Source organism: Mycotypha africana, assembly GCF_025528875.1.
Source record: "Mycotypha africana strain NRRL 2978 chromosome Unknown BDF20scaffold_2, whole genome shotgun sequence".
Lineage (NCBI taxonomy): Eukaryota > Fungi > Mucoromycota > Mucoromycetes > Mucorales > Mycotyphaceae > Mycotypha > Mycotypha africana.
The window spans coordinates 1,635,137-1,661,980 of NW_026515726.1; the positions used below are offsets into that span (position 1 = coordinate 1,635,137).

Consider the following 26,844-nt stretch of genomic DNA (forward strand, 5'->3'; position numbering starts at 1 on the left):
CTTTTCAGTGACTTCAAACTCAAAACCGTGTCAAACCGCGTTTTCCAAGTCGTGAATTGCTTGATGCATTTGAACTTTACGACTTTCCGTCTGTAGTCATTAGTAATAATAACTGAAAGATATTAGGTTAAAAAAGTATGTACAGAGAAGTGACGTTCGTGGATGATTGTCTGTTTTGGCATAAAATGCAAAATGATGAATGCAATTTTATTTTCCAGATTAGTAATGATGTACAAAAAGGATATATTTACACAGGGATTAAATATGAGTGCGGATAGGAGATAATAGTAAATTAAATAAAACAGTTTAAGCCTTGTTCAAAGCCATCCAAACACCCAAACCACCAGCAATGACACCCACAATAACAGAAAAGATATTAAGATCAAAGAAGTTACTCTTTTGGGCAGCCTTGGTCATAGCCTCTTCAGCAGCATGTTTCTTTTGCATCTGTTCATTGAAATAAGGGTTCATATAATACTTGGCATAATAATCGTTTTGAACCCACATCAACTTGGTGAAAGCATCTAAAGCAGCCTTTTCGACCTCACGATCCAAATTTAGGGAGCAGATACTATTCACAATCCCAGCAGAGACGAAACCCATCAATGCATTGACGTGGATATAGTCGACGTTGATTTTGCTTGCCTTTTCAGGGGTATCAGTGTGAATCTTGGCGACCCAATCAAGGTATTTGAGGAATCGTTCATCGTAAGGACCTCTAAGGATACGGTACAGATACTTGGCCAAAAAATGCTTACGGAATTTAATTTGAGGGTGATCCAGAGTTAAATCATCGATTGAGTCAGCAACTTGGCCATTGAAGCCTTCATTCTTGGGCAAGAAATATTTCTTGGTCACGTCAAAGTCAAATTGCTTCACATAGACGGCATCCACGAGCGCGGGAACAAGGGGTTCCATCTTTTCAGCGACGTTTTGAATGGCTTGAAGATCCTTTTCGCCAAAACCGATGTAAGCAGCAATATAATCGTAACGGTACTTGTCATCCGTATAAAGCTTCTTCTCGTCAATATGTTCCGTGGGCATAATTGCTATTGTGACTAAGGTAGGAGTCCTTAAAAAAAAACAAAGTATAAAAAACAAATAAACATTGATTCACTGTTATATTTAACAAACGTTCATTTAAACAAACAAATGGAGTTTTAAGATGAAGTTTATTTTCGCGGTTTATCGGAAACGGATGGGATTGCAGAAGAGACAATTTGTAATCTAGTCCAAACAATAAAAGACAATGAAAACAATATATATTGGAAACACATCCAATGAAATAGAAGGATTGAAGTAATTGATTGAAGACATTGGCATTTCCTTTGAATCATGCCAGGAGGACGTGACACCGGTATTGTGGTTAAATAATAGTACACAAATAAAAATTCCTAAAACGTGGTACTGATGATCACTTTGAGGGGAAGATAATAGGGTAAACGATTATGTATGATATGTTCAAACGGAAAAAATGAAAAAGCGTCTGCCGCTATCAAAAAATTTATCGTATTCATTTTTTTTTTTTTTTTTTTTTTTTTGGTTTTGTATCTCTAACCTAATGGCTTTTGCTGAGTGGTATCATAGACGCGAATCAGCTTTGCCTGGTCACTGTCATTCTGTGAAAAGGCGTAACCACGGTTTCTTTTTAGACGCTGGATACGACGCACTTTGTTCACGGCTTGTCTGAAACGATCCATACGGGGTCTATAATCTGGTAAATTGTACTTTTGTATTTCTTGTACATAATGGTACGAAAGCGGGCGATACATTCTCTTCAAACTATTGATACAAGCAATTACAATGAGTACCTTAAGCTACTATAATGCTTTAAAGAGTTATTCAATAACTTACTATTTCCAAACAAAATCTCTCAGATTGCAAACGAATGGTACCAGCAATACGAACAACCAGAAATTCACATTGCCCCAGAGAGCAGGTACAATGCCATAATATTCGGGAAAGATATCAACAGAGATAGCGGGCCCTATAAAAGCGACGACAGGCAAATAGATAAACCAAATTATCATCGATCCTGGAATAGCAATAAAAGCATACTTTGTCCACACACTATATTTATTGTTACGGTTTAATATTCATTAGATTCTCTGCAAACTCTCTTTTATCCGAGGCATTGGTAAACTTACTCTGTGATCAAAGCACCTTTCCAAAGAATGCAACCTAAAACAGCAGTGAAAACAGCGGTACCTGCCCACCACTGCCCACCGACTATCCCATTGGAGAAGACGCCATCTGTACTGAGCATTCCTACACCCAAAAAGAATAAAACCTGTAATTTTTTTTTTAATAAAAAATAATAGACAGCCAATAAGCTTACAATTCGAAATTTTTGATTCAATTACAAAATGTTTACAAATGTTTACCAAAGAATGAAACACTGCATTGCCAAACCAACCCCAGAATTTTTTTTGATTGAAAAATTCATTTTTCTGTCCAAGCATATACATTTGAGGATATTTGTCAAGCATTCTTGCTGTAACAAATTGGTCAAATATACCAATGCATAATGGTGGTAAGAAAGTGAATATGACATTAAAGCATGACATTGTCCATGATTCATACAAAGTTGAGCCTGAGAAACCATTATAAAACGCGTACTATTTGATTTGAAGAACCGAAATTTAACATTTATGAGCTCAAATTAAAGCACTTTTTTTTTGTTATTATTTGAACTCACCCAAAATTGCGTCAAATACATCGCGACATTCTTGTAAAAGTAGTAAAAGATCATCTTACTCAACCTCTGATAAGCCCATGCACCGTGTACCAGTAGCAACTTTTTCAAGTAACGGAACTGAGAGATAGCAAAATCAGCACTTCGAGCCGCTTGGAGACCTTCCACACCGCTGATACCTACTCCAACGTGCGCCGCTTGAATCATAGAAACATCATTAGCACCATCTCCAATGGCCAAAAGAATGGATTTGTCATATTTTTTAACCAATTTGACGACAAGAGCTTTTTGTAACGGGGAGACTCGGCAGCAGATCACTGCCTTACATAACACTGTTAAATCAAATAAGAGCTTTTCTATATCTTTTTCTAAAGCAAATGTTAGTGCTTTGCCATCAATAATGAATGCCAATGGCTATGGAAAACATTTTAGTAATGAATCATATGAACAATAACAGGAACGATGTGAATTTTATGAAAACAGGCTTCTAGGCTGTTTTGCTCTGTTTTTTTATTACAATACTTTACCTCTAACTCTTCTCCTTTTTCCATAGCGCTTGTTACATCTTTTAATTTTGATTCAAGAAAGATCTTTGTTTCCCAATGACTCTCCACGTTACATATAATTAAGCTCATTTCCTCATTTAGTAATTTACAGGAATACCCAATGTTAATGGCTGTTTCTTGTCGATCTCCAGTTAAAACCCAGACGTTGATACCTGCTTCTTGTAGCGTTTGAATTGTGTCAGGCACACCGTCTTGTAGCTTGTCTTCGATGGCTGTTGCACCAAGCAAGAACAGATTTTGCTCGATCATTTCAGCAGCCTTATCCAGTTCATCTGCACGATTCACAAGGGTAGTGGCTGCCCTGTCGTAGATCTGAGACCAACGAGCATATTCATCTTCAGGGATTTCTCTCATAGCGATACATAATGTACGAAGCCCTTCGGAAGCGAAATCTTCCAAATGAAGTAATGTATTTTCCACAAAAGGATTATTCTCTGCAAGCCGTTCCAAAATCACGGTATCTGCGCCTTTGCAATAAAGTTTTATTTTGCCATCAGGTGCACGGATAATCGCTGACATCCGTTTACGCGTTGAATTGAACTCGCAAACGTTCAACACTTGGTATTCATATTCCACACCTAATTGTGAGCAAGCAATTGAATTTGGTTTTCGTGTCTAGAAAAAAGAAAACAGAAATAGATGAATATGGATTAGGTGCACATAGAAAAATGAGTGTTTTCTAATTGGAAGCAAATGATACAACGGTTGTCTTTCTTTTTTTTTTTTTTTTTGTTTTTTTTTGAAAAAAATGAACGTTACATGGAACTTAAAGGCTAAATCACTAGCACCTTTCACAAGAGCACCTTCGTCTGGTGAGGAAGCCTGGTACTTTTTTTCGTCTGTGCCTTCTTGAGCCTCTGGAATGACTGTGTGGCAAGTGGCCAGCAGTGTTAAAAACTCATTGATCACATTGGCCGTTGGATGTGATGTGAGGTGTTCCTTGAGTTGGGTAAAGTTGTATTGTAAGGTGGGATCATCCACGCCATCGCGAGCTTGCTTATCGGCATCCACTTTCTCGGCATAAGAAATCCCAGCAATAGAACATTCTCTAAACTGCATTTCATTACAGGTAAGCGTACCTGTTTTATCCGAGAATACAAATTTCACCTGTCCTAGTTCTTCAATCAAACTACTACTGCGTGCTACTGCTGGCGTATCTGTTTTATCGTAATACATATCCAGGTCGGATTGAATCAGATAAGACTGAACAAATTTAACAATTTCCATAGTGACCATTAAACTGATAGGGATGAAACTGTTGAACAAAATGAGAAAGGTAAGGATATCGTAGCCGAATGCTTGTGCTCGGGAATTTTGCGCTTCTAGCTGTAAGTATCCATCTACGTAACCACTTTTTGTAATCTATACAGATAATGTAATAAAAGAGTGTATGGTTGAGTTGTATGCCCTCGAGGGGGGAAATTCATCAACATCCCTCTCTTGGTCCTTACTGAAAACACTAGACCGCCGATAGAACATGCAACGCTCATCACGACGAGAATAGCAAATAAATACAAGATATTACGGTTTGTGATACGCGTAACATTGGATACTTTGGAAGGTTTTTTGCTACAAGGGTATAAAATAAGATGAGTACAAATGAAACCCGCACAAAAATTCAAATTTGCTAAACCATGTGCACAAGCTGGTATGAAAAAAGTATACCTAGAGTTCAGCATGAGCTTTGTTTCGTGACCTGTAAAGACAACGATACCATAAATCCACAAGGTGTTGCGTAGCTGCGCGCCACGTAACAAAAGTTGTGTAGGATCCAATGCATATTCTTTGATCTTTCCTGCAACATGATTGTTTTCATCCGAAAAGGAAGTGCTTGCCGAAAGGACGCCGTCATAATTATACAGGCGATTATTGGGTTGCTCTGATTTAATGACGCCTTCTAAGCGACTCATAGCCACTGGATCCAAAATGGTTGCTGTTTGTGGCAGAGCCTGTTTGATTTTTAAATTCACTTCACCATCCAAATTGCTTGTTTCTATATAACACAAGCCCTCTGGCTCAGAGCTGCTCACCAAAATCAAATCTGCAGGAAAATTCTCTCCACTTTCAACACGTAATATGTCTCCCACTTTAACATCACGCCAAGTCTTTTCGACAAACTGCGAGCCCACCAGTACTTTACATTTTCGAGCATTCAATTCTGCATCTGAACGATGAACACCCTGTATACAAAAGACACAATTTTGGCTGTTAGATATGATGTCTATAGCATGGACGTGTCGAAATAGGCGGAAAGCGCTTACCCAATCCTCAATCACTTCTTTTACGGCGGTGATAAGTAATACAATGACAAGCGGCACAAGTGTTGTATATCTCGAAGTCGGTGAAATGCCAGGAATTTGCTATTACCCAATAAAATTGTCAATGGACATTGATAACATCTGGCTTCCACTTCTTTAACGAGCTTACCTGTATACCAGAAATAAATAAAAAGAAGAGATTGGCATATTTTGAGAATTCTTCGTACAGAAATTTTGGCAAAAATGTAATGACGGTATATTTTGCAGTGAAAACACGGTTGTGCAAAAACTTTTGCTCATCATTGAGATGATTATTGTTGATATGAATGATGCGCTCACCATTTTCACCAGCTGTGCCTGAAGCGGTCTGATTTTTACTGAATAGATTTTTCAAGTACTCTTTTACGTTGAAGGACTGTCGTTGTTTGTACTTTTTTGTCGATGAAAATGGCTTCGATAGGCCTCGGCCTAAAGTGCCTTTATTAGCAGATGTGGCTGAAGTAGTGGATTGAGGCTGCAACGGTTGCTTTGCACGACCAGCAATATCACCTCTATTGGTTAACAGTTGTAAATTGTCATCATCGTCTTGCATCAGCAGATTATCGTCATACAGAGAACCTAGAATAGATGGATAGCGAAAGCGTCAGTTGTATTATGTGAATTGTTCCTCCCCCTTGGAAAGCTTAAGGTTTTGATCTGATCTTTTTTTTTTTTTTTTTTTTTCAGGTCTCAGGTCGTTTTCTCCGACATTGCCCTGACCCTTCCTTCTTATAATGGTGCATTTACCTTCATCTAATGCAAATGAGGAATCAGCTCTTTTCAGCTGTTGATGACTATAAGCTGGTGTTGGTATCGGATGATACTGCTGTTCTTGTTGTTGTGTATGTGACGAAGAATCAGCATTCGGAATGTAGGGGCTATATTGTTGCTGACTTTGATCCAATTGGTTTTGCTGTGGATCGATTCGTTGTTGAGGATGGTTGTTACCATGAGAGGTAGCAGTAGGCCGGCTGGAGGGGTTGTATTCATTTCCATTCAAATCTAGTTCAGAAGTATCTTCGAAAGGGTTTGAATAGTTCATATTCTATTATCCTTACGTACGAATATTCGGAAAGAGACGCTTCTATTGAAATGTAGTTTTTATTATATGCAAATGGGCAGAACTCTTGTAAATATTGTAATATATATATTCTGAATAGAGGAAAGAAAGGAAACAAGAGAAAGAATAGACTGAAGCGACCAAGTCTAGCTTATAAGCTCGTTACCCCTTTTTAGGCCTTTATTTCTAGGAGATTGATTTGTATCATAAAAATGGGTCGTGTAACGTAAATTATATTGCCAAGTACTGTTTCTTTATCAAGACATGAAGGCTGTAATCACTGTTAAGCATGACATGATAAAGATAAAGCCAATGATAACAAGGACAGGTGACAAGAGTCCATAAGTGGACCAAAATGTTATACTCAAGCCGGTAAACGAAAGGATGGTGGATAGAGTTGCAATTTGTATATATTGTCTGGTCGTAGGATTTTGCTGCCAATTTCTGTATTCAACCTTTTTCAGTTGCAGAATAGTAAATACGCTACTGACACCAATACCCGCTAACACTGACAAATAAAATAGTGTACCACTAAATTTGGGATAAATCCATACTCGGATAAGACAACTTTTATTTTATTTTTCTTTATCATTGTTGCCGTTTACCTCAACACTTCAGGTTTCGGCGGAATGGCAGCAAGTGTGAAAAGAAGAATGGCGGCCGAAATGGCAAGTTGAGGAAATGTGTTGACAAGTTGTTGGATTGGGTTTCTCGTACGAAGACGTTTCGCTTTACTATTATCTGGAATTGAGTTCATTTCAGGTTGTCTTGTACGATATCCGTTTCTGCAGATGCTCGCGTTATCCTCGTAAAAAAAAAAACTGCCTTCAAAGTGATACTTGAAAAAGGGTGTATCCTATCGACCCAAAACAAATTTGTCGGAGTGGCAATCATTCAACATTGATGCTAAGCATAGCGTCAAAAAGCAGCTAGAAAGTTAAAAGATAGAAGCTATGTATACCGAATAAAAAGCAAAAGCATATAACAGTCGCTATTCTTTCAATGCAGAATGCCCAAATAGCGTCGAAAACAATTCTAGAATGTTTGGATAGTGCTAAACTCATTTATATAACTCTATTATGAGACAAATGGAAAAGCATATTTATTTGTTTCATCCATTTCCCCGTATTGTGACAAAAGCCTTTTCATCTTACTGAGGAAGACTATCTGCTTGCTATTGGAATCTTCTTAACAGACCCATGAGTTTTCAATTTGCTGCTACTTTTCTCTTTTCCTAGTATAACATTCATTGACATATGAGTTCGATAGGGATGCACATTGTGATGGAATATCTGAATTCAGAAGAGTAAGTTTTGAACCTGCATTCCAAAGTTTACGTTCTATTCTATGCTGAAATGATACTGCTTGTTAAAAGAGCTCTTTAGACGATCCATCAAAGATGAAGATAAAAAAAAGGTTGAATGATTCTCAAACAGTGTTCTATCGATCGTAGCAATGCTTACAGCTCTTGTTGCCCTTTCGTGTCTGTTCACCATTCAAACCGCTCAAGTAAAGCCCTATTGCACCCAATGAATTTGTAATCGAAACAAAAAACTAGTTTTTAAATTGCATGGGAGATGCCTATGATCATTGTATTTAGCCATAGTCGGTGTTTTGGTTTGTGATGATTTGGATTCCCTCGAACACATTAAAAAAAGAAACATGACGTTAGCAACAAGCCCATTGTATTTTTGTGTGTATCACAAAAAGTTGAATAGAACATAATTAAGCATTATATTAGTAGTAGGACGGTAGTGGTATGATAGCCTACATAAGAGAGAATAGTATACAAAAGTTTAAATAAAGGGGAATTTTGTCATAACACCATCAAGGTGTATGACTGTAATGAAAAAAAAAAACTTAGGCTTTGTTAGACTGCATGTTATAGATTTGCGTCCTGCGCTTATCTAATAATTGGCTGTTGTTAGAGTGGCTATTATTTTGGTTATTTTTTCCGAGTTGTCGTTGTATATGCTCTTCACAGTAGATTCTGTTTTCAAATACATAATAGGTATCACCGAGTCGTTGCTGGCATACTTCGCAAGTAAAGCAGCTGGGGTGAAATCGCCATCCTTCAGCGGTAAGAGCACAAAGGTTTTCGATTCCTTCATGACATCGGCTGCAAAGAGAATTGTTCAATAGATGATAGTGCTTCTTGCAATAGGGCTGATGATCAAATACATAGAATGTGTTATCAGGGAAGGGCTCATGGCATATCTAGACAGATGAGAAGAAATGAAAAATCGGGACGTTTTAAAAGAGTGCGCTTCTAGAACCAATCGTTGGCAGAAAAAAATAAAATAATAATGTACCTGGCAATTGAAACATGCCATATGCCATTTTCCTTCCAACTTGCCGTCCATCGCTGAAACAGCTTCATTTTCTACCGGTTGATGACAGGAACGACACTTTGGTGCAAATAACTGAACGAAATCATCATGGCAATAAATGCGATTCTTGTACGTCTTGAAAGCCTCTCCCTCTTTGAGTTCTCTTTTGCAATGAAAGCACATTTTTGGCATGGTTTTGTTTTTCAACGCTCTATGGACGACACGCATTCAGATACCATGAGTTTCGTTATGCCATCGAGCGATAGTGATCACAGTGTAGGGATGAGAGAGTGTACTTTACCTTGCGTTCATGACTTGATAATCTCTGGGGCAGAAAAGCTTATTGTTGAATTCACAGGCAGATGCACTTGACAGTGGAATACGACACAAAGTGCAGCAGAAGCATGATTTGTGATAGAGTTTTCTAGACTTGAGATCTTTGACTGACTCGTCGTTCATTGAGATAATCTGATAACATAATGAGCACATGTCTTCTTTCATGTTCATTGTTAAAAGTAGTTCGCTGTAGATATCGTCTAGTTCATTTTTTTTCTTGCTATTGTCAGCAAAAAGCTCTTTGTTTCTTCCTTTATTAGGAAATTTTGAATTAATTGACAGAACGTCAAACACACATTTTAAGCTTCCCCCTTTTGCAAGATTTGGTTTGTTCTTTTTACTTTACCTTGCAATTTGAAATAATTGAAATCTATAGGTGTTTCATAGATAATAAGAAATGAAGAATGAGGTAGTCAGGGAGAGTGTTGCATTTTCTGATTTTTTTTTTTTTTTTTTTTTTTTTTTACCTGGATCATATCGGTCAGAGAAATGGCTGTCATATCGATAGCAATTGTCATTATTTGATGATCTATAGAATGCATAGAATTGTTAAGCATGAGTCAGCAGCTGGACGTTGAGTGGATGTGTCTAGTTTCTCTTTTTTTTTTCTTTTTTTTTTTTACCTAGGAGTTGTCACGGAAGAGGTTGAAGCAGTAGACATTGTAAACGTGGATAATGTAGGTGATAGTCGACTAGACAAGAAAGAGGCTGCTGTATCTCTATCATTGATAGTGAGGCAAGGCTCTTGGTGCTCATTGCCTTTCATTTTTTGCAGTATCTTTTTCATGCCGATATTGAATGCATTGGTGCCGGCCTTTTCTTTCAATCTCCTCTGAATCGTCGTATGCTCGATATCCGTCTTGTCGTTTCGTCTAATACTACCGCCGCCATGGCCAGCTTTTCTACTGTTGAATACAGGAATTTTTGCTATAGATGAATTGGACTTTGTCAGCATGATACAGCTTTTTCAATAACTTGTCAAAATAGAATCATCTTACATTTTTCGCATTGATGATTATTCAAGGTACGAATATCGATATATAAATTACAGTCAGAGCATTTGATGGTATGAAGAAAGGGCTCGCTTATGTCTGTCATTCTGTGATTCAGAGTCAAAGAAGGAAAAGAAGAAGAAGAAGAAGAAGAAGAAGAAGAAGAAAGGGAAATGCTTGTGATATATAGGCAATTTAATAGTCATTTTGATCCATTAATTGAAAAAAAAAAAAACCAGGACAATGACAGCCGTCGTTTCAATGCATTTTTTGGTTCGACAGGATCCAACCAAAAAAAAACTCAGTTACAATTATTTTCTGTTACATAAACTACACAGAGAGACACGCTTCAATATCCCAGTTTTTTTGGTTTTTTTTTTTAATCAACAATTGGCAATTTCAACATGGCAGATACAAAGGCTGTTATTTTAGTGGGTGGACCTTCAAGAGGTACACGCTTCCGTCCTCTTTCCCTCAACTGTCCCAAACCACTTTTCCCAGTAGCCGGTCGACCTCTTATTTCTCATCACTTGGACGCCCTTTCCAAAGTCAAAGGTTTAAAGGAAGTGTTGATTATCGGCTTATTTGAAGATAAAGTCTTTGCACCTTACATTGACAATGCTGCCGTTGAATTTCCTAAATTAAACATTCGGTAAGCTCGCCTCATGGGACAATGCCATTCACAAAGGAACCCCCCCCCATCTCAAGTTTTCAATGCACTCACCTCCATCTTTCTGCCCTGCACAAACCCACCAGTTACCTTCACGAATACCAAGCTTTGGGAACAGCAGGCGGTATTTATCATTTCCGTGATGAGATTTTGAGAGGACAAACAAAGCACTTTTTTGTTATGCATATTGATATTGCTTGTTCCTTCCCGTTGAATGATATGATGGACGCCCATATGCGTCATCGTGGTATTTGTACTATGCTAGGAACCAAGGTAAACGTGAGCCTTCTGAACCGAGCCCGTGCCTCAGAGCTCTTTCTGATGGGGGGTCATTGATATTTTTAGGTACCTTTCAGTGAAGTCACCAAGTATGGCTGTCTCGTCGCGGATGAAAAAACGAATCAAGTGCTTCACTACGTCGAGAAACCCGACACTTTCATCTCAGACCTCATCTCTTGTGGTGTCTTTTTGTTCGATGTTGCTGTCTTTTCTGAAATGAAAAAGGCGCTCGATAAGAAAGAAGGACAAGAACCCACTGAATTTGTTGCTTATTCCAACCGAGATGAATTACGTTTAGAACAAGATATTTTGAGACCTTTGACAGAAAACAACAATTTATATGTTCACGTGACAAAGCAATTCTGGAGACAAGTCAAAACAGCAGGGTAAAATGAACGTCCATGAGAAAAAGGTCATCGATCGAAACTATTCTTTTGCTCATTGCTCATAGACTGCGCCTACAAATCTAGATCGGCTATTTCAGCAAATGCCCTTTATCTTGAAGCTGAAGCTCATGAAAATTCAAACAGACTTGCTCAAAATACACCAGAAGGACCAGAGATCATGGGTGCTGTCTATATTCATCCTTCTGCTCATGTGGATCCTACAGCCAAGGTAAGCAAAAAAATAAAAAATAAAAATAAAAATAAAAATAAAATAAAAAAGCAGAACATCAAGAAAGACGCGTGTTGTAAGAACATGCCATTCGGAGGAGGAGGCTCAACACATTATTTTTTCTTTTTTCGTAGATTGGCCCTAATGTATCCATTGGTCCTCGTGTCAATATCATGCCTGGTGTTCGTATCAAGGACTCTATTATTCTCGATAGTGTTCACATCGGTGTAAGTACAGTTAGCAGTCCCTTCTTTTTGACTCGCCCACATTGTTTTGTTCACCTATTTTGTTTTGTTGAATAGACCGGAAGCTGTGTTCTTCATTCCATTATTGGTTGGAACAGTCGTATAGGTATGTGGGCACGTGTGGAAGGATGTCCTGTGCCTAGTGAAGAAGACACCTCGATGATGAAGAATGGTCGCAAGAGTCAAAGCATTACCATTCTAGGCAAGTAGTGCGCGGGCATACCTACATGAATTGGAGAGGGCTCGATACTAACGCTGGTATTTGAATTAGGTAAAGATGTGTCTGTCATGGATGAAACCATTATTCGCAACTGTATCGTATTACCGCACAAGGAATTAAAGTCTTGCTACCATAATGAAATCCTTATGTAAACGAAAGGGATACGGATAAGAGGGAAAGAGAGCAAAATGATATCCAAAAAGCTTGAGAAATAAAAAAAAAAGAAAAAAAGTTTAGTTGTCGGGTCGAGAGAAAAAGAAAATTCCTGTTCTTTTATTGGCAGCCCAGTTTCTGGATCGCCGTGTTACAAATGATAAACTCTAAAAACCTTAAACTTTTTTATGTGGGGGGCGGGGAAATGAGGTTGTTGGTCCCTTTACGAAAAAAAAAAAAACATTCTGTATTCATTTCTTTTTGGGAGAAAAATGCAATTTATACATCAACTTCTAATGGGATGATCTCCCTGAGGATGAAGCGTATTGATGGAGAAAGACAAAAAAAATTAGTATAGATGACATAAAAATAAACGAGAAAAAAGTGATTCTACTGTACAATACAAATGATATATATATAAAAGAAGCAAACTAGATAGATGTTAGAGATTTGAGTGGGGAGGAATCCTATGCATGGGGATTGTCCCAAGGAAATTAAGCAGTGTCTGTGATGGAAATATCGGTGGCTGCCGGTGAAGTACTAACGACCACGGCAGGTTCAGCTACATCGCCTGTCATTCTTCCTTTCAATTCTTTCCAAATCAATGCGCGCTCTACATTCACAGCACCCAACACGGAAGCATTTTCCTGAGCACGGCGGAGTAAGTAAGGGATGACTTCATCAATCATACCGTAGGGTAAGTATTTGTACACAGCAAAGCCATGATGGCCTAGCGTGTAGGATAATTGGTCTTGCATGCCGTAAAGTTGACCAAACTGAACCACGTTCGAGTGAGGCGAAATGTTGTTCTTTTCCATTTCGTCAATCGTCAAGATGACACTATCACGATTATGGCTGGCGACCATAAACACAATAGGAGAATTGGAGGCTGTTAAAGGTTGGCATTCTTCGTTGCTGTCTTTTGCCGTGAGAAGCTTTTGTTCTTGATGTTGCTTGATTTTGCCGAGTAAGTAGCGGACACCGCTGTTATAGGACGCGTGTGTATCCTCGATGGTATCATGGATCGGGGAAGGGTAGTTCATGTCTTTAGCGCGCTGACGTTCCGACACCATGTAAGCACCCCGGACTAACTTGGCTGCAAATCGAAAGTTTTCCCGTTCGGAACGTTCAACATCTAATTTGAGTTTTCCACCTGCTGCTTTGGTATACATTTGATCTATAGTAAAAAAAAGGGGATAATGTATGTAGGATGTATAAGAGTGAGGTCCCTCTCCTTTCTTCATCCGGGAAAAGCTTCATCATCATGTACACTTACAAGTATTGTAAACAGTGGGTCGCTTATTCTGTTCTTGATTGTACTTTCTTTGAAGATTAATGGCCACATAGTCAATGGCTTCTTGAAAGTAAGACTGTTCAGCATCAATCATGACACCCACATTGGCCTCGTGCGCCATACCACAAATCTCATCCAAACGGCTTTCCATACGATCCAAAGCTTCTAAATCCTCCATCGTAAGGCTTACTTTAGCTGCATCCGTTTGACGTGTGCGCCACCAGATGTCACGGCCGGTGCCTTGCAAATCAAACAGCTTGCGATATTCAATGACATCCAACAGAATGCCTTTCTGTCTCAGTTGATCAAAGATCATATCACGTTGCTTCTGCTGTTCTTCTGTTTCAGCCTCGGGCAACACCGTCTCTGCCACCTGCTGAATACCATCGGCATCAATATATCCGTTCTTTTGGCGACTCACAAAGCCTTGGTCCAGCGAGCTAAGGACTTGATTCAAACGAAGCAAGAGTTCGGGGGGAGACAAAGCGGTGACCTTGAGCGCAACCATGGAACGGGTGGTGGGTTTACCGCCTTGAGCAGCTGTGGCAACACATGTCTTGAGCATCTTGAGAATAACATCGGCATGTTGATCGTCTCGATAGTATTTACCGCCTTCTTTGGATGGATCTTGAGCTTGGCTGCTCTCCAGATGCAAATCGGCCTCCACAGAGAGATCCAGGATACAGTTGATACCAGAAAGCGCTAGTTTATCCATACTGGAGATGCATTCCTCAGGTGTTTGCCCTCCGCAAAAATGACGAAAGAAGGTGTGCTGAACAAACCAATAGATAGGAGCTTCGAGCCCAAATTTCTGAGCAGCAGTGATCATATGCGGCGCCGCATCGACTAACCAAGGCAGTGCACATAGTTGATAGACAAACAAAGCCATCGCTAGCTCTTCCGTACTTTTGGTATGCACTGCAATTCTGTTTTGATCATTTTGTAAGTCAGAGAGGATAGACGAGAGAGCCTCCTTGCGAGAGAGAGGAGGAGAGGCGGATGAGTGATCAAGGGAAGATTCTGCATGAGCAATGTTGGTTTTTTGAGACACATAATAGAGGGAAGAAGCCAACAGGATACTTGCAGAAAGAGCCTTGAGATAGGATGACTTGTTGCTATTGCTGCAGTGAATGTTGTTGTTAATGATGGAAGAGGAGGAAGAGGTAGAGAATAGCTTAGAAGGTGTGCTTAATGATTTCCTGCCAAAGCCAATGCTGGTCTTATTTACAACAGCAGCAGCAGTAGTATGATAAGTAGTGGGATGAATGCTCGGTAAAGATACCCGAGAAGTATAAGGTCTTATGAATGACGTAGCAGTAGGAACTCTGAAAGATGAACGCAGTAAGAAAGTACGATTGTAACAAGCACCGTGAGCGAGATAGCGCATTCAATTAGGGATATTAACGTCAAAGAATTTAAGTAAGTGATTGAAGTATAAAAAGGCGTAAAGATACAAAGAATACAACAAAAAAAAAGATGAAAAAAAGAAGAGAAAAGAAGAAAGGGAATGACGGAGGATTTTATTACAAATTCAAGACCTTCCAAGGGCTTCTTTATAACGTAGCTTGCCTATCTATTGCAACAAACAACAACTGGTTCCGAAGAGGGGGAGTGCAAGAGATTCGATAGAAAAAATTAGGGTGACACTATGTGGGGGTTCTGTTAAGTTTTTTTATTTTAGTAATTTCCCACAATATGAACCAATCATAGCCTTGTATTACTATTTTGTGTCTAATGTCCTTTTTTTGACAGCCCAGAAGCCGAAAATTATGGTTTACCCACCTCCCTTTTTTCCAACCAGCCCATCGTATATTTCCGGATTGAAATTAAAAAAGAAAAAAAGATATCAAAAAAGGCCTCGTTGTATAACGAAAAGCTTTCCTTTTGACTACTCACAGATTACGTGAGCAAAGCAACCAAAGATGGTTTCTCTATCCTTTCCTATCCTAAAATGAGCGTTCTATCTACTCAAGTTCTATTGCACGGCATTGGATTGTATGGATGAATAAAAAAAAAAAAAAAAAAAAAAAAAAAAAACGCGTTATGCACTGTTTCCTTAGCTGTTTTCAATTACGGCCACAGGAGAATATCCTTTTTTCGATTATTTTTAACCTTTAGCCTTTGGTGCTACCATGAGAAAATGCCTGATCTCCCGGTTGTGCCGTGGTTACAAAAGGGTCTCTTTCAAATAACTTTCTTCCTGTGCAAGGGTTGCTCAAGTAAAATGATCAAAGTTGTTGCACACTGTCCTATTACTCAATGGATTCATGGTTTATCAAGCAGTAGACATTTGTCTATTTCCTTTTCATTATCCACACTGGGAGAGAATAAGACCTTTATTAGGCAGTGGAGGAGGGGTGATATCGGTAGCCGGCCCGTTGAAATACGATGGTGGCCCCAAGACAGATGCTGTCTCATAAAAAAGCAGTAAAGCACAATTTTTATTGAGAACAAATCCATGTTCATGGTGAACATCGTTGTCTATGTTTTTTTTTTTTTTCATTTATACTTCTTCTTTAGCTGTTCGATTATAAAAGTGGTTGAAGCTTAATCGTATCAACAAGTCTCGTGCAAAGTTATCCAAGCCTTCTTTTGCCTCATTTCTACAATACAAATCGACAAACATTGGATGGCTATGGCTGCCCTTGCCGTCTGTCTCACTTAAAATATTGGCCAAACTTCCTGATCCTTTCGCTTCCATGATACTTAGTATCTCCACAAACACTTGCACATTGGCTTGAAACTGTTTAAAAATACGTTCGCACCCCAATGCAAAGTCTTTTTCTGGACCCGCTGAATGGGTCGTCGTCGTCGTTTTTGCAACTACATTGTAATAGTCATCTATCCTTCTTCCAAATGAAATGATATCTTGCAGGATAGGATGTAACACATTCAGAATACGTCTCTGATTCGCTTTTAAAAAGCATTGTATCAAAATTCTGTCAAGAATGTGTTCATGATAACTACGAAAAGCATAGGGTTCCATAATAGCCAATGTGTAATCTGTTAACCCTCCTTGTGGTTGCCCCCTATCGTTGCCGTTGTCGTCGCTATCGTATTCAGCTGTCGCACCCACTTGTCGTTGTTGTTCCTGGATCATCCTCGAGACATTCCGCTCAAACGATGTCCAAGTATTTTCTATGGCTGTGCCATGGACATAGTTTTCTATAGCGTTTACAAATTGATCCATTTGAAAACACATTTGAAATAGTTTTCCGCGCGTTTGATTGCTTTGCCAATCGATCCTTCTTAACATCGTGTAGCATAATTTGGTAACTGTGCTTGTCCTTAGTAGTCGCAAAAGGAAAGTAAAGATACGATTGTATTTGTGGATAATAGTCGGTGTCATGACCATAGGAAGAGAATATTTTGCACAATAATTCGCTTTTAAAAAATCGAGTGCTTCCACGGCTAAATAGAGAAAGGCGAAATGAATAACTGCACTGTAGACAGTATTTTATCAAGATACATTTACCATGGGGGTCCATCCAACGACAACGGGTTGTATCTGATGGTTTTCGTATAGTAAACGTGAGTATATCATCTTCCAGCTCATTGTTTATCTTGTTCTCCAGCAACAGATTTCTTAAAGCCATATTCAGTTCTATTGCTTTGGGTGGCCATCGATTTCCTCTATAATCTAAGCGAACGCAATCTTGAGTGGGAAAGAAGATTCTTTTTAAACCTGCTGCGAATGTTCCATGTTTGAGAAAGAACACGTCGCTGAGCAGTGAGAGGTGATGCTGAAGTTTGTATTGCTTCAAAAATGACAGCATAAACGATTCGTTCAGCAGTAAGCACCACTGTTTCAATGGCTGAATGTAACTGTATCGCGTGATGGTATTCAGTGTAGGTATATAAGTGTCTGTGTATTTCGTACACGTCGCAGATGCTTCTTCATTTTCGTTCTGATGATGATGATGTTGTTGTTGTTGTTGCTGCTGTTGGGAAAGCAAATCGTTCAAACAAGTCATAAACTCGCTTGAAAGGCGAATGCTTTCATCTAATAACGGTAGTAGGGGTATATTTTGCAGCAGGGTATCATTATCGGATGTACCATCCCTAGACGATGATGTCAGACCTTCTTGCTCTTCTTGTTGTTCTGTTTGCGGAGAGTGTTGCTGTTCATCCACCCTTTCATAATGATCCACGTTGATCACGTCACCACGGTTGTATGATTGAATGAAATGACATAGATGGTCGTGATTCGTTTTATATCTATGTATTCAGTACAATTAGAATACTCAACTGTTCATGTCGTCAAAAGAGTGGGGGAGAAAGACAGAATTCACTATAACTTACTCTGAATACTCTACGTTACTGAGGACGTATTTCAAGGAGAAGGAATCCTGCAAGTGGAACAACGGATGGTCTGGCTTGATTCTCTTCAACATTCGCTGAGAAATTCCTGAGCGTAATATGTACTGAGCCAACTTTTCGTCGATGAAATGAGGAAGGATGACTTCTGATCGTACCTTTACGAGAAAAACGATATCCAAAGAAAAACAAAACAAAGAAGCGATGGCTTGTGAGAACCCCCATCTATTCATTTTTAACAAGGACGCTAGCTACCAACCTGAAATTGTTCCATCACGTCCTTCTGACAAGTTGCTACTTGCTCAATAAAAAACTCGCCGTAAGGGTCCCAATGATCCAAACTCATGTCAGAGGATGATCTGTCGGATAGATGTAACCATTCACTAAGCATATGCAAATAAGGCACACTGGTATATTTCAGAAAAACCAAACATATATTTTTATAAATGGATAGATCCCCATGTAACGCCAAATCATATTGCTGCACTTGTGCATGTAACAAATTTAACCATTGCGCACCAAAAGGTAGGGAGAAGGATGGAGGTGCTGCTGCTGTTGTTGTTGTTGTTGCTATATCTATTTGACATCTGCATAACTCACTGCATAATTTATGGACGATCGTTGAGAGTTGGTGTGTATATTGATGTAGTTTGATAATCGATAATCGAAAGTAATCACTGGGAGTTTCAGAAAATGTGTTCATCATCGAATAATGAATATTCATGTGCACTTCAGCTAAGCAGCAGCCAAAGGCCATACCAGTGAGTCCATACTTTTCCGGCTGAGATTTGCATGTATTTGCTATGCGTTCCAGTGCTCGTAATTGTGTACCAAATAGAAGTATATCATCTATCATAGGTTGCAGTGCCGATTGGCTAACGCCCAAGATACGAATCGAATGGTTGACGCGTGATCTGAGGCTTTCCTGTTCGTCCCAATAAAAATAGGCGGAAGGTATTCCCTCCATTGCTTGTAAAAGAGCTTTCACAAGTGCTATCTCATAGACAACCTTGGTGGTAGTATTCGAGGCTGCTGCTGCCGTGTTTGCATTGCTGAGCGTCGTATTGTTGAAACGGTCTATTAAAGGATCGAAAAAACTCAGTGGTGCTTCTGTAAGAAACGGTGTACCAACATTTCTTTTCGCAAGTTTCTTTTGTTCATAGGTAGGAAACTGAGAATTCCTCGTATCCCATGATAATGCTTTGTGGGTTCGTGGCTCAGAGCGCTGACTAACCCAAATGTCCTCATCGGGACTGGAGTGATCTGAGGGCACATCGTCCATATCAATCTCGGAATCCCATAGTGACTCTGGAGGAGCCGTGGGGTTTCCTGCTTGATGATCAGTGCTTAACTTAGTAGACGCACTAGTAGCTTGTTCGGAGGATTCTTCTGCGCTGAGGCCTGAAAATAGATCGAAAGGTTGATCAGGAAGTGGTTTAAGTCTAAGATCGCTAAACTCTATTAAAAAGAACTCTAGGTTATGATCAAAGATGGTATGACCAAACATATTTCATATACGGTAAACTGCTGTTATTACCCGCTGTATCGTCATTCCATTGGAAGAAGTTTAACTGCGTGTCATCAATCTCGAACATTAAGAAATCATTTATCACTTACAAATAGTCTAGCAAGGAGTAATTGATTTTTTTTTAAAACAAAAGAAAAAGGAAAAAGAAAAGAAATGGAAACATTACAAAATTCTATGAGCGAAAGGCTCGATGCTGTCTAATTGTCAATCTCAGGTACAGTTATCTTCATAACACTTCTCCGCGCTCGAATCACAGCGCAAACGCCTTTGTATCAACGTAATTTTTCAAGCCCAAAGCCTATGTTCTGTAGAGTATGGCGTTTATGGCTGCTTATATATCTATATCGTCCAACTCAGATCAAAAAAGTACGTGTTCCATCAACAAGCTACGCTCAATTGCATTTTTTTTTTTTACAGAAATTAATATCTTCTTTAAAGAAAGTGGGTGTGATCTTTTCGTGCTCAAGACGCTCTATCTACTTGATCTTTGGGATAACATGCTGCTTTAAACAATACTGGCTGTTCTAATGATAGCATAAATAGAAACGAATAGAAAGATACATGTATTGATAATCATATAATACAAAAGGAAGGTGACCCTTTACAGTTGACAAAAAACAATAAAACAAAACGACTGTTACTTCTTATCAACAAATGAGCAAAGAGCAGTTGTTGCAGCATTTGATGCTCATAATCAAGTTGCGTGCTTGTATTCCCTGGAGAAAAACAACCAGCTGCACTCACATTTGTCAAATCGGGACTCATACTTGGGGCTGGAACCACTTGATGATGGCAAGTCTTTCTGCCCAGCGGGGAAGCGATCAAACGTAAGATTAACTTTTTGCTTTGCGTTTATTTGAAGAACGCTGTGAAGAATTTAATAGCAAATTAGACTAAAATGCAAGGTATAAAAAGTGTAGTACAAGATGTTTAGATTGAAAGTTTAATGTGAAAGTAAATATCGCTAACGTAGCAAATATACGTTCTATAATGACGAAGCACGATGTGGTTTTTTTTTTACAAAATACAAAAAGAGATCATAAGAGAAAAGGAATTTTTGGTTGCCCATTCAGATATCCTGTCTTGTTCCCTGGAACAAAAGCAATGGTGGCGGTCTTTGGATCAACCTCATGGCTGCATCTCAAAGTGGATTTTTATATGAACTTCACCACTTCCTTCTGGTTCCAAAGGTAACCATTTATCCAACGATGTCACCACAGGAGGCCTGATGAGATCCCACAGGGAGCTTGACCAACTGCCAATCTCATTGGAAGACCCGAATGTATGAGCGTCCGTAAGTTTAACATCCAATTGAACATCCTCTTTATCGTTGTGCAATACTCGACTGAATTGTTCGTTCCTTAATAATTAAAAATAGCAAACAATGAGCCAACTACACTTTTAACAGCTACACATTCAATCATCGTACTTACCAGAATGGGTTTAAAGTTTTTTTCAATTTTTTGGTTTTGATACCCTGCGCTTTGGCACTAGTGCCACTGGTTAACGTTAGCGTAGCTACTGGGTTTACTTTGCTTTCATCACCCTTCAGTCCCCTTGCTTCAATCAACTCAATACGAACTGTTCCTTTATTGACCAATTCGTTCACCACAGGTGCTCTTGTTATGGTTGATTCATGGTCCTTACTGGGTGATGCAATGCCACTGTTTTCCTCATTCTTTTTGGTGGTGGCCGGACGACTCCAATTGAACGCTACCGTACCTAACTTTGTTGTGCCTGTATTAATGCTACTGCCTGTTGTCGTTTTACGCGTTATACCCATGAACGTGCTGGCTTTTCGATGCATCAACAGTTGAGGTTCCCATTTTAGTCTCACTCTTACTGCACCTGTATCTCCTGCTTGTCCGTCTAACGGTATATCGACCTCATGAGCCGCGAAGCTCTCCACCATATCCCCTCGTAATGTGATTCCTCCAGATCCTATGGTTTTACGGTTCCGCGAAAGTTTTAAAATTTTTGAAAAATGCAAATGACGCAGGAAAGATAGATGAGGAAAACACTTACCCAAGGGCACATCAATTTGTACAGAATTATGATCAAAGACCTCAATTCTAAAGCTAGCTGTCACTCGAGAAATCTAAAAAGACGTGACACGAATATGGTTAGTAAGGGAAAAAGAATACGATTCTTACTTTTGAGCCCTTTCCAACCCGGAATGACTCTAGCCAGTACTTACAATAGGAACCTGGAATGTTTCATCCTTCCAGATCGGATTACATGTCTTTTTTACATAGGAGCTTTTATGAACTACCTCTCCATTGACGGTGAATTTCACATAAGGATCACTGGTACCGGATTTATCAGCTGCTTTTAAGCCGACAGCACGTATTAAGGTGACGGTGAGGATACCTTGATTTTCTACACTTTCGTCAGGATGAATGGTATAATTGGGTAGAGGAGTATAACCGAAACTTAAACGAATTTGAGTTCCAGCAGCAGTAGTTGCTGTTGCCCCTGTTGGTTGAATGACATTATACCAGTCTCCTTCATCATCCTCTGCATGCCTCAACATATCACATAATTGATAATTCTTTGCTCTAGCTTTGCGCTGAATCGTACGAATAATACGGTCACTACTTTCGTACCAATAGCCTAGAGTATGTTGATCACTGGTATCATAATCTTTCTCGCTAGATTTGGCTGGCTTTAAAGCAATGGCAACACGAGAAAAGCCTGCATCTTTAATAAAAGCATCTGTTGTTTCGTTGAATGTAAGTAACCGTCCCTTGATAACGCTAGTTTTATGTTGAGGTGTCAGCGAATCGACCATTATTTGGCAGTAGCATTCTGTAACAATAGGCGATTTAACTTCGTGAATCTTCACAGTAAGAACGCCGCTTCCATAGGATGAGATATCAATGACATCGTCTGGTGTATAACGGATAGGTAGATTATGAAGATCCATTTTGGGCAAGGATGAAGTGATAGAATGGGATGACATCTTCTCTATCTCCCGTTGCTGTTGCTGCTCCATCGCATGGGAGGCATCTGTTACTGCATTTAGTGGCAGAGTGGCTACTTCTTCTGCGATATTATCGTTTTCATTTTCAGGTAAAGCCATTGTAGGGTAGAATTCTGCGGTGTATATTAATGTTCCTTTTTTTACTCCTCCGGCCATCAATGGCGCTTCCCTAAATAATCAAAAATCAGTGATGAGTGGAAGATTGTCTAACCCCCCCATAATAGTCTGACCCTTACCTGTCAATTTTAACAGCTTTAGCTTGGTAATATATGGTATCAGTTGCTTCGTCTTTGCACTGTTGAACCAATTCTTTAATAGGGAATACTGTCGAACCCATCGGTTTATCCTTGTTGGAGGAAGATAAACCACCGCCAGGCGTTGAGGTGCTTGGATTCCAACTCATCACCTCCAATACCAAGTCTTCATACAAGTTATGCACAGGTATATAGTGGAACTCGCCCCATTCTGGCCAATCGGTACTGTTAATGATCTCTGTTCTGGCTCGTACTTGTTTGCCCGACTTGATACGAACATACATGTCATATTTACTGCTCTTCGCCAGGTTTTTAGCTGACCAAATGGAGAAGCGAACAACGCCTACAGGCGGAGCTATGAACAAGTAGAAAAAGAAACAGAAGCTGCATTTAACAGCTGATATAAAGAGAAAGTAAACCATACAAAAATAGCAAGCTTACAATAAATGCCAACGCCACCCATCTTTGCCAAACCAGTCATCACCACAGGCTTCCACTGTACGCTGAAGCGAATACGAGCATTTATTTCCTGTCCTCGTTTTCTTAAATTCCACCAATATTCCCTTTCCTCTTGCTGTTGCATGATATCAGTTAAATAAGCATCCCAGCTGCCTAGTGATTCATCCTCAGCAAAGTCAATGCGATCTGTCAAGCTAACGCGGATATAGACATTTGATATATCTAAGACGAGCAGTTCGAACGGACGTTCAAATTTGGGGTTAGACGTGCGTTTGAAAGTAGGTGTAGTAAAGCGATCGATGCCATTTATTTTGATAGATGCATATGGGTTGCATTTGTTGGATCCCAAGTGTTTTGCCTCATGCATAGTGATACGAAGGACGCCCGAATCTAATTACATTTGAGTTAGACCAAATACTTTAAAAGGTATGATTTCGAACAGCAATTAAGAAACTCACTTGATGGTTCAGCTTCGATATATGTACCGTCAGGATTCTGAATTGGCTTAGAAACCGGAAAGTATCGCATATCAACATTCAAATCGGTAATGAAGCGGCCATGACGAAACATTGGTAAAACCCTAACCAAGGTGTTCATGTATGAGTACATTCGAAATATATTATATGAAAGAGAGGGACGCAGTATAAGCACTTACTTATTGTCCATTTCCATATCTTCTTCATCACGTAGATCCTTCAAGTCGAAATGAGCTCTGGCCAACCTTTTACCAGCTTTTTTTGTGTTATTGGTCGTCCTTAGCTCCATTGTCAATATCGATTCCAAGTTGTTCAGTAACAAGAATTTAGTCTCATTCCAATGGGGTGTATTTGTGTTTTCTAAAACAGAGGTCTTTTCAAGTTCTTGAGCTTTATCCAAGAAGAATCGAATAAAAGGATTCAGCGTGCCGTCAGTGCCACCAATGGTGGTGCATGAGTGAACAGTGACAGCTAGAATACCGTTCGCTTGACCTGTTCATTGAAACAGAATTGAGTTAGAAAATCATCCATCCTTCTTAATGCGTAGTAGTAATTTGCCTGTTTCATCACATTACTTATATCCAATTCACCGCTGAAGAATTTTTCGACGTCATAAGAAAAAACATTCGGATAGTATAACATTGGGCCAAGAATAGCATGTGCTTGGTCACGTACAAAGCTTTGAAGGCCTGGAATCTGTTATATTGGTTAAAAGAACACTCGAACGTCACATTGGAGGCCTTCTATCAATTATGAACACTTACATTATTCACATCAAAGCCGAATGTCTCTCCACCCAACGGCTTCAGGACATAATCAAATGTTGGCTTTTCCATGAAGCAGGCTTCCACAATTTTAACGTGAGGCATTTTACTCATCATTTGTAATTTAATCCTCATACGGCCCTTGAAACTCATGTCTTCCACAAGCACAGATAAGGCAGTGCCTACAAATCCTTTGCCCAGGCGAATATTCAATACTACCTTCGGATTGACTTTTTTAGCCAATTGTTCTTTGGTTAGGCCATTTGTATCATTGGGTACAAAAGAGACCACCCAATCCATGCACTATTTACATCACCTATCAGTTTAGGACTGTGCTGTTGTATACGAAGTTTGATAGGTAACTCTGTTTAAGCTTACCACTGTGTTAGGCTCCTCATCTGTCAATGTCTTTACGCTTTCAATTCGGAAAGGCTTTGTTCCCAATGTGAACGTTGTTAATCTCACTGAGTCCAAAAACCCAGGTAGATAGTCAACCAAGTAGGTATCAATGTTCTCAATAACATAGGCACTGATGACAGGTTCAAGTATGAGCCAGAATCTTGTTACCAAATTATTCAACCATTCAACGTCTTCAAAGTCCGAGTTTTGAATTGCAATGGCTGCCAATTCTCTTTTGATATCATCCGATGTTTGTAGGGTGAACCGTTTATAATTAATTTTATAGTAGGTTGCTACATTTGTAAGTATTGTAGGGTTTTAGTAAACCTCCATTCGATTTACACGCTAATTTATCAATAGCACAAGAGTTTGAACACTACCTACGCAAAATAGTCCGAAAATGAAGGATCCTATGCCGCCACCGGGCAAATAGGCGCCAATTTTGCCAATGATGTAAAACCCGAATCCCACAAAGAAAATAACGCAGAAGTCGTTTACGAATGTTTCTTTTACATTCCAGTCCGTATCATCTGCTTTCTCGTGAGGCTTCTTTTCTAATGCCATAATGTTTAATGAACCACCAGGATTGGGTTTGTCTGAAAAGGATGTCCATCCAATTCTTGAGTCGTCTGGCAAAGCATGGCTGACACGATAGCCAGCAATTGTGTTGATAACGGGTTGTTGTTTTACTAAACGTCTTGTTAGCGTTTTCTGTCTTCCTGAAAGAGACGACGAAACTGTAGTTGACCTAGACAATGAGGCATTTTGTTGCTGTTGTCGCTGTTGCTGTTGTTGTTGTTGTTGTTGTTGTTGTTGCTGTAGTTGTCGTTGGAGTGAAGCTGCTCCACCTGAAGAAGCTGCATTCAGAATGACTTGCTTAATCTCGTCAGCATCGCTAGACCCGATCTCAGTTGCGAAACCTTGCTGATTTCGACCCAAACTTCGAAGGTCTGGAATAAATTGTTTCGAGATATTTTGTTGATTGTCGTCAATTTCTTCTCCATTTGATATAGGTTCAGGTGACGGCTCGTTTATGACATTGGGTTCCATTGGAGTGCACTATGAAAAGAGAATAGCAAAAGAAAGAAGCAAGTGGGTATATTTCTTTTTCAAAGGAAGAAAAGAAGACAAGAAATCCGGATAAAGAGGATCCGATAAAGGCTAATCAAGGTTGACTTTAAAAAACACGAGACAATGATGGTGAATATATGCCGTTTCTCAACCAAGCTTTCGACTGGTCAATGAAAGAACAAAAATTTGAGACGCTTGGTTCATTGTCTATATTGTAGTTTCTATTACTCATCAGATTGTTAAGATTATTATGGCTGCTTACTATTGTCAACCGTGCCCTGACATAAAAGCATTTCCTTGCATAAATTATCCTTTGAAAAGTGACAGGTTCGGCAGCTCCCATTCGCTGGATAAAATTCTGCTCCTTAATTGCTGTTCATGCACACAGTAAAATAGAAAATGAAATAGGAAAGATACAGTGATCGGTAGCTCACGCTTATCCTCTATTATATTGTCCAACTTTGACGTTTGATACAGTAATGCGCTATATATAGTTTTGAATCCAACAGCATTAGATATTGTAAGTAAAAGAATAAGTATGGAATATGTCCCCATAAGATTACGGTTATTCATGTTTACAATCTACTGAAATCTATACAGAGGCAAACCATGAAAAGGCTCAAATTTCAGCAGTCTTTTCGACTATTCAACCTTATAGAAAACGGCAATGAGCAAAATAATTTATTGGAGGTTTGATTTAGTAACAAAGTTTCTATTGAACTTTAACCTATGGCTTTATGGTATTTTTAACGTAAAACATACTATCAGACAGAATAATGCCATGTATAAATAGTCTTTGGAATATAAATAAAAAGGAAGCAGTGACGTGGTTAACAATCAC

At 39.2% G+C, this 26,844-nt stretch overlaps 9 protein-coding genes across 9 annotated transcripts; 1 reads left to right on the forward strand and 8 right to left on the reverse strand.

Moving 5' to 3' along the window:
• Positions 1–143: 143 nt before the first annotated feature.
• BDF20DRAFT_852606 (Protoglobin-domain-containing protein) lies at positions 144–1,152 on the reverse strand. The gene has a single exon (XM_053080086.1). The coding sequence runs from the start codon at positions 1,042–1,044 to the stop codon at positions 307–309; it is 738 nt and encodes a 245-aa protein (XP_052939233.1). The 5' UTR covers positions 1,045–1,152; the 3' UTR covers positions 144–306.
• Positions 1,153–1,553: 401 nt separating this feature from the next.
• BDF20DRAFT_813789 (uncharacterized protein) lies at positions 1,554–6,111 on the reverse strand (the record flags this gene model as incomplete). The annotated part of the gene is made up of 11 exons (XM_053076912.1): positions 1,554–1,782; positions 1,855–2,070; positions 2,148–2,290; positions 2,385–2,618; positions 2,699–3,109; positions 3,223–3,876; positions 4,021–4,623; positions 4,713–4,830; positions 4,927–5,441; positions 5,523–5,621; positions 5,689–6,111. 11 exons carry the CDS (start codon positions 6,109–6,111, stop codon positions 1,554–1,556), a joined length of 3,645 nt encoding a protein of 1,214 aa, XP_052939234.1.
• Positions 6,112–6,875: 764 nt separating this feature from the next.
• BDF20DRAFT_910414 (uncharacterized protein) lies at positions 6,876–7,375 on the reverse strand (the record flags this gene model as incomplete). Its single annotated transcript, XM_053083703.1, has 2 exons — positions 6,876–7,149; positions 7,224–7,375. 2 exons carry the CDS (start codon positions 7,373–7,375, stop codon positions 6,876–6,878), a joined length of 426 nt encoding a protein of 141 aa, XP_052939235.1.
• Positions 7,376–8,478: 1,103 nt separating this feature from the next.
• On the reverse strand, positions 8,479–9,131 carry BDF20DRAFT_814878 (uncharacterized protein; the record flags this gene model as incomplete). Its single annotated transcript, XM_053077030.1, has 2 exons — positions 8,479–8,835; positions 8,931–9,131. The coding sequence occupies 2 exons, from the start codon at positions 9,129–9,131 to the stop codon at positions 8,479–8,481; spliced, it is 558 nt and encodes a 185-aa protein (XP_052939236.1).
• Positions 9,035–10,379, reverse strand: BDF20DRAFT_293406 (uncharacterized protein). Its single transcript, XM_053075124.1, has 4 exons — positions 9,908–10,379; positions 9,752–9,813; positions 9,631–9,654; positions 9,035–9,535 (listed from the first exon to the last, which is right to left on the reverse strand). The coding sequence occupies exons 1-4, from the start codon at positions 10,237–10,239 to the stop codon at positions 9,246–9,248; spliced, it is 708 nt and encodes a 235-aa protein (XP_052939237.1). The 5' UTR covers positions 10,240–10,379; the 3' UTR covers positions 9,035–9,245.
• A 241-nt stretch (positions 10,380–10,620) lies between these two features.
• BDF20DRAFT_852632 (nucleotide-diphospho-sugar transferase) lies at positions 10,621–12,556 on the forward strand. The gene is made up of 7 exons (XM_053080087.1): positions 10,621–10,928; positions 11,033–11,219; positions 11,292–11,611; positions 11,696–11,840; positions 11,975–12,067; positions 12,143–12,287; positions 12,357–12,556. The coding sequence occupies exons 1-7, from the start codon at positions 10,681–10,683 to the stop codon at positions 12,455–12,457; spliced, it is 1,239 nt and encodes a 412-aa protein (XP_052939238.1). The 5' UTR covers positions 10,621–10,680; the 3' UTR covers positions 12,458–12,556.
• A 101-nt stretch (positions 12,557–12,657) lies between these two features.
• BDF20DRAFT_852639 (FAD-linked oxidoreductase-like protein) lies at positions 12,658–15,260 on the reverse strand. The gene is made up of 2 exons (XM_053080088.1): positions 13,735–15,260; positions 12,658–13,635 (listed from the first exon to the last, which is right to left on the reverse strand). The coding sequence occupies exons 1-2, from the start codon at positions 15,137–15,139 to the stop codon at positions 12,953–12,955; spliced, it is 2,088 nt and encodes a 695-aa protein (XP_052939239.1). The 5' UTR covers positions 15,140–15,260; the 3' UTR covers positions 12,658–12,952.
• A 995-nt stretch (positions 15,261–16,255) lies between these two features.
• BDF20DRAFT_910418 (Spc98 family-domain-containing protein) lies at positions 16,256–19,576 on the reverse strand (the record flags this gene model as incomplete). Its single annotated transcript, XM_053083704.1, has 4 exons — positions 16,256–17,163; positions 17,228–17,970; positions 18,055–18,227; positions 18,329–19,576. 4 exons carry the CDS (start codon positions 19,574–19,576, stop codon positions 16,256–16,258), a joined length of 3,072 nt encoding a protein of 1,023 aa, XP_052939240.1.
• A 781-nt stretch (positions 19,577–20,357) lies between these two features.
• On the reverse strand, positions 20,358–26,064 carry BDF20DRAFT_852647 (C2 domain-containing protein). The gene is made up of 12 exons (XM_053080089.1): positions 25,313–26,064; positions 24,912–25,225; positions 24,534–24,836; positions 24,345–24,465; positions 23,949–24,261; positions 23,752–23,873; positions 23,276–23,683; positions 22,817–23,189; positions 21,795–22,749; positions 21,623–21,695; positions 21,031–21,538; positions 20,358–20,957 (listed from the first exon to the last, which is right to left on the reverse strand). The coding sequence occupies exons 1-12, from the start codon at positions 25,980–25,982 to the stop codon at positions 20,726–20,728; spliced, it is 4,392 nt and encodes a 1,463-aa protein (XP_052939241.1). The 5' UTR covers positions 25,983–26,064; the 3' UTR covers positions 20,358–20,725.
• Positions 26,065–26,844: the final 780 nt, after the last annotated feature.

Excerpts from the sequence above, each read along its gene's own strand:
- BDF20DRAFT_852606 (XM_053080086.1), bottom strand. The coding sequence starts at position 1,044 with ATGCCCACGGAACATATTGACGAGAAGAAGCTTTATACGGATGACAAG.
- BDF20DRAFT_293406 (XM_053075124.1), bottom strand. The coding sequence starts at position 10,239 with ATGCTGACAAAGTCCAATTCATCTATAGCAAAAATTCCTGTATTCAAC. Across the intron at positions 9,655-9,751 it reads CTCTGACCGATATGATCCAG|ATTTCAATTATTTCAAATTG; the intron begins GTAAAAAAAAAA and ends AAACACCTATAG. Across the intron at positions 9,536-9,630 it reads CAATTATTTCAAATTGCAAG|GAAGAAACAAAGAGCTTTTT; the intron begins GTAAAGTAAAAA and ends TTCCTAATAAAG.
- BDF20DRAFT_852632 (XM_053080087.1), top strand. The coding sequence starts at position 10,681 with ATGGCAGATACAAAGGCTGTTATTTTAGTGGGTGGACCTTCAAGAGGT. Across the intron at positions 11,841-11,974 it reads ATGTGGATCCTACAGCCAAG|ATTGGCCCTAATGTATCCAT; the intron begins GTAAGCAAAAAA and ends CTTTTTTCGTAG. Across the intron at positions 12,068-12,142 it reads TCGATAGTGTTCACATCGGT|ACCGGAAGCTGTGTTCTTCA; the intron begins GTAAGTACAGTT and ends TTTGTTGAATAG.
- BDF20DRAFT_852639 (XM_053080088.1), bottom strand. The coding sequence starts at position 15,139 with ATGCGCTATCTCGCTCACGGTGCTTGTTACAATCGTACTTTCTTACTG. Across the intron at positions 13,636-13,734 it reads ACCCACTGTTTACAATACTT|ATCAAATGTATACCAAAGCA; the intron begins GTAAGTGTACAT and ends TTTTTACTATAG.
- BDF20DRAFT_852647 (XM_053080089.1), bottom strand. The coding sequence starts at position 25,982 with ATGGAACCCAATGTCATAAACGAGCCGTCACCTGAACCTATATCAAAT. Across the intron at positions 23,190-23,275 it reads GGGTGGCGTTGGCATTTATT|CTCCGCCTGTAGGCGTTGTT; the intron begins GTAAGCTTGCTA and ends ACTTGTTCATAG. Across the intron at positions 21,696-21,794 it reads AAACATTCCAGGTTCCTATT|ATTTCTCGAGTGACAGCTAG; the intron begins GTAAGTACTGGC and ends ACGTCTTTTTAG.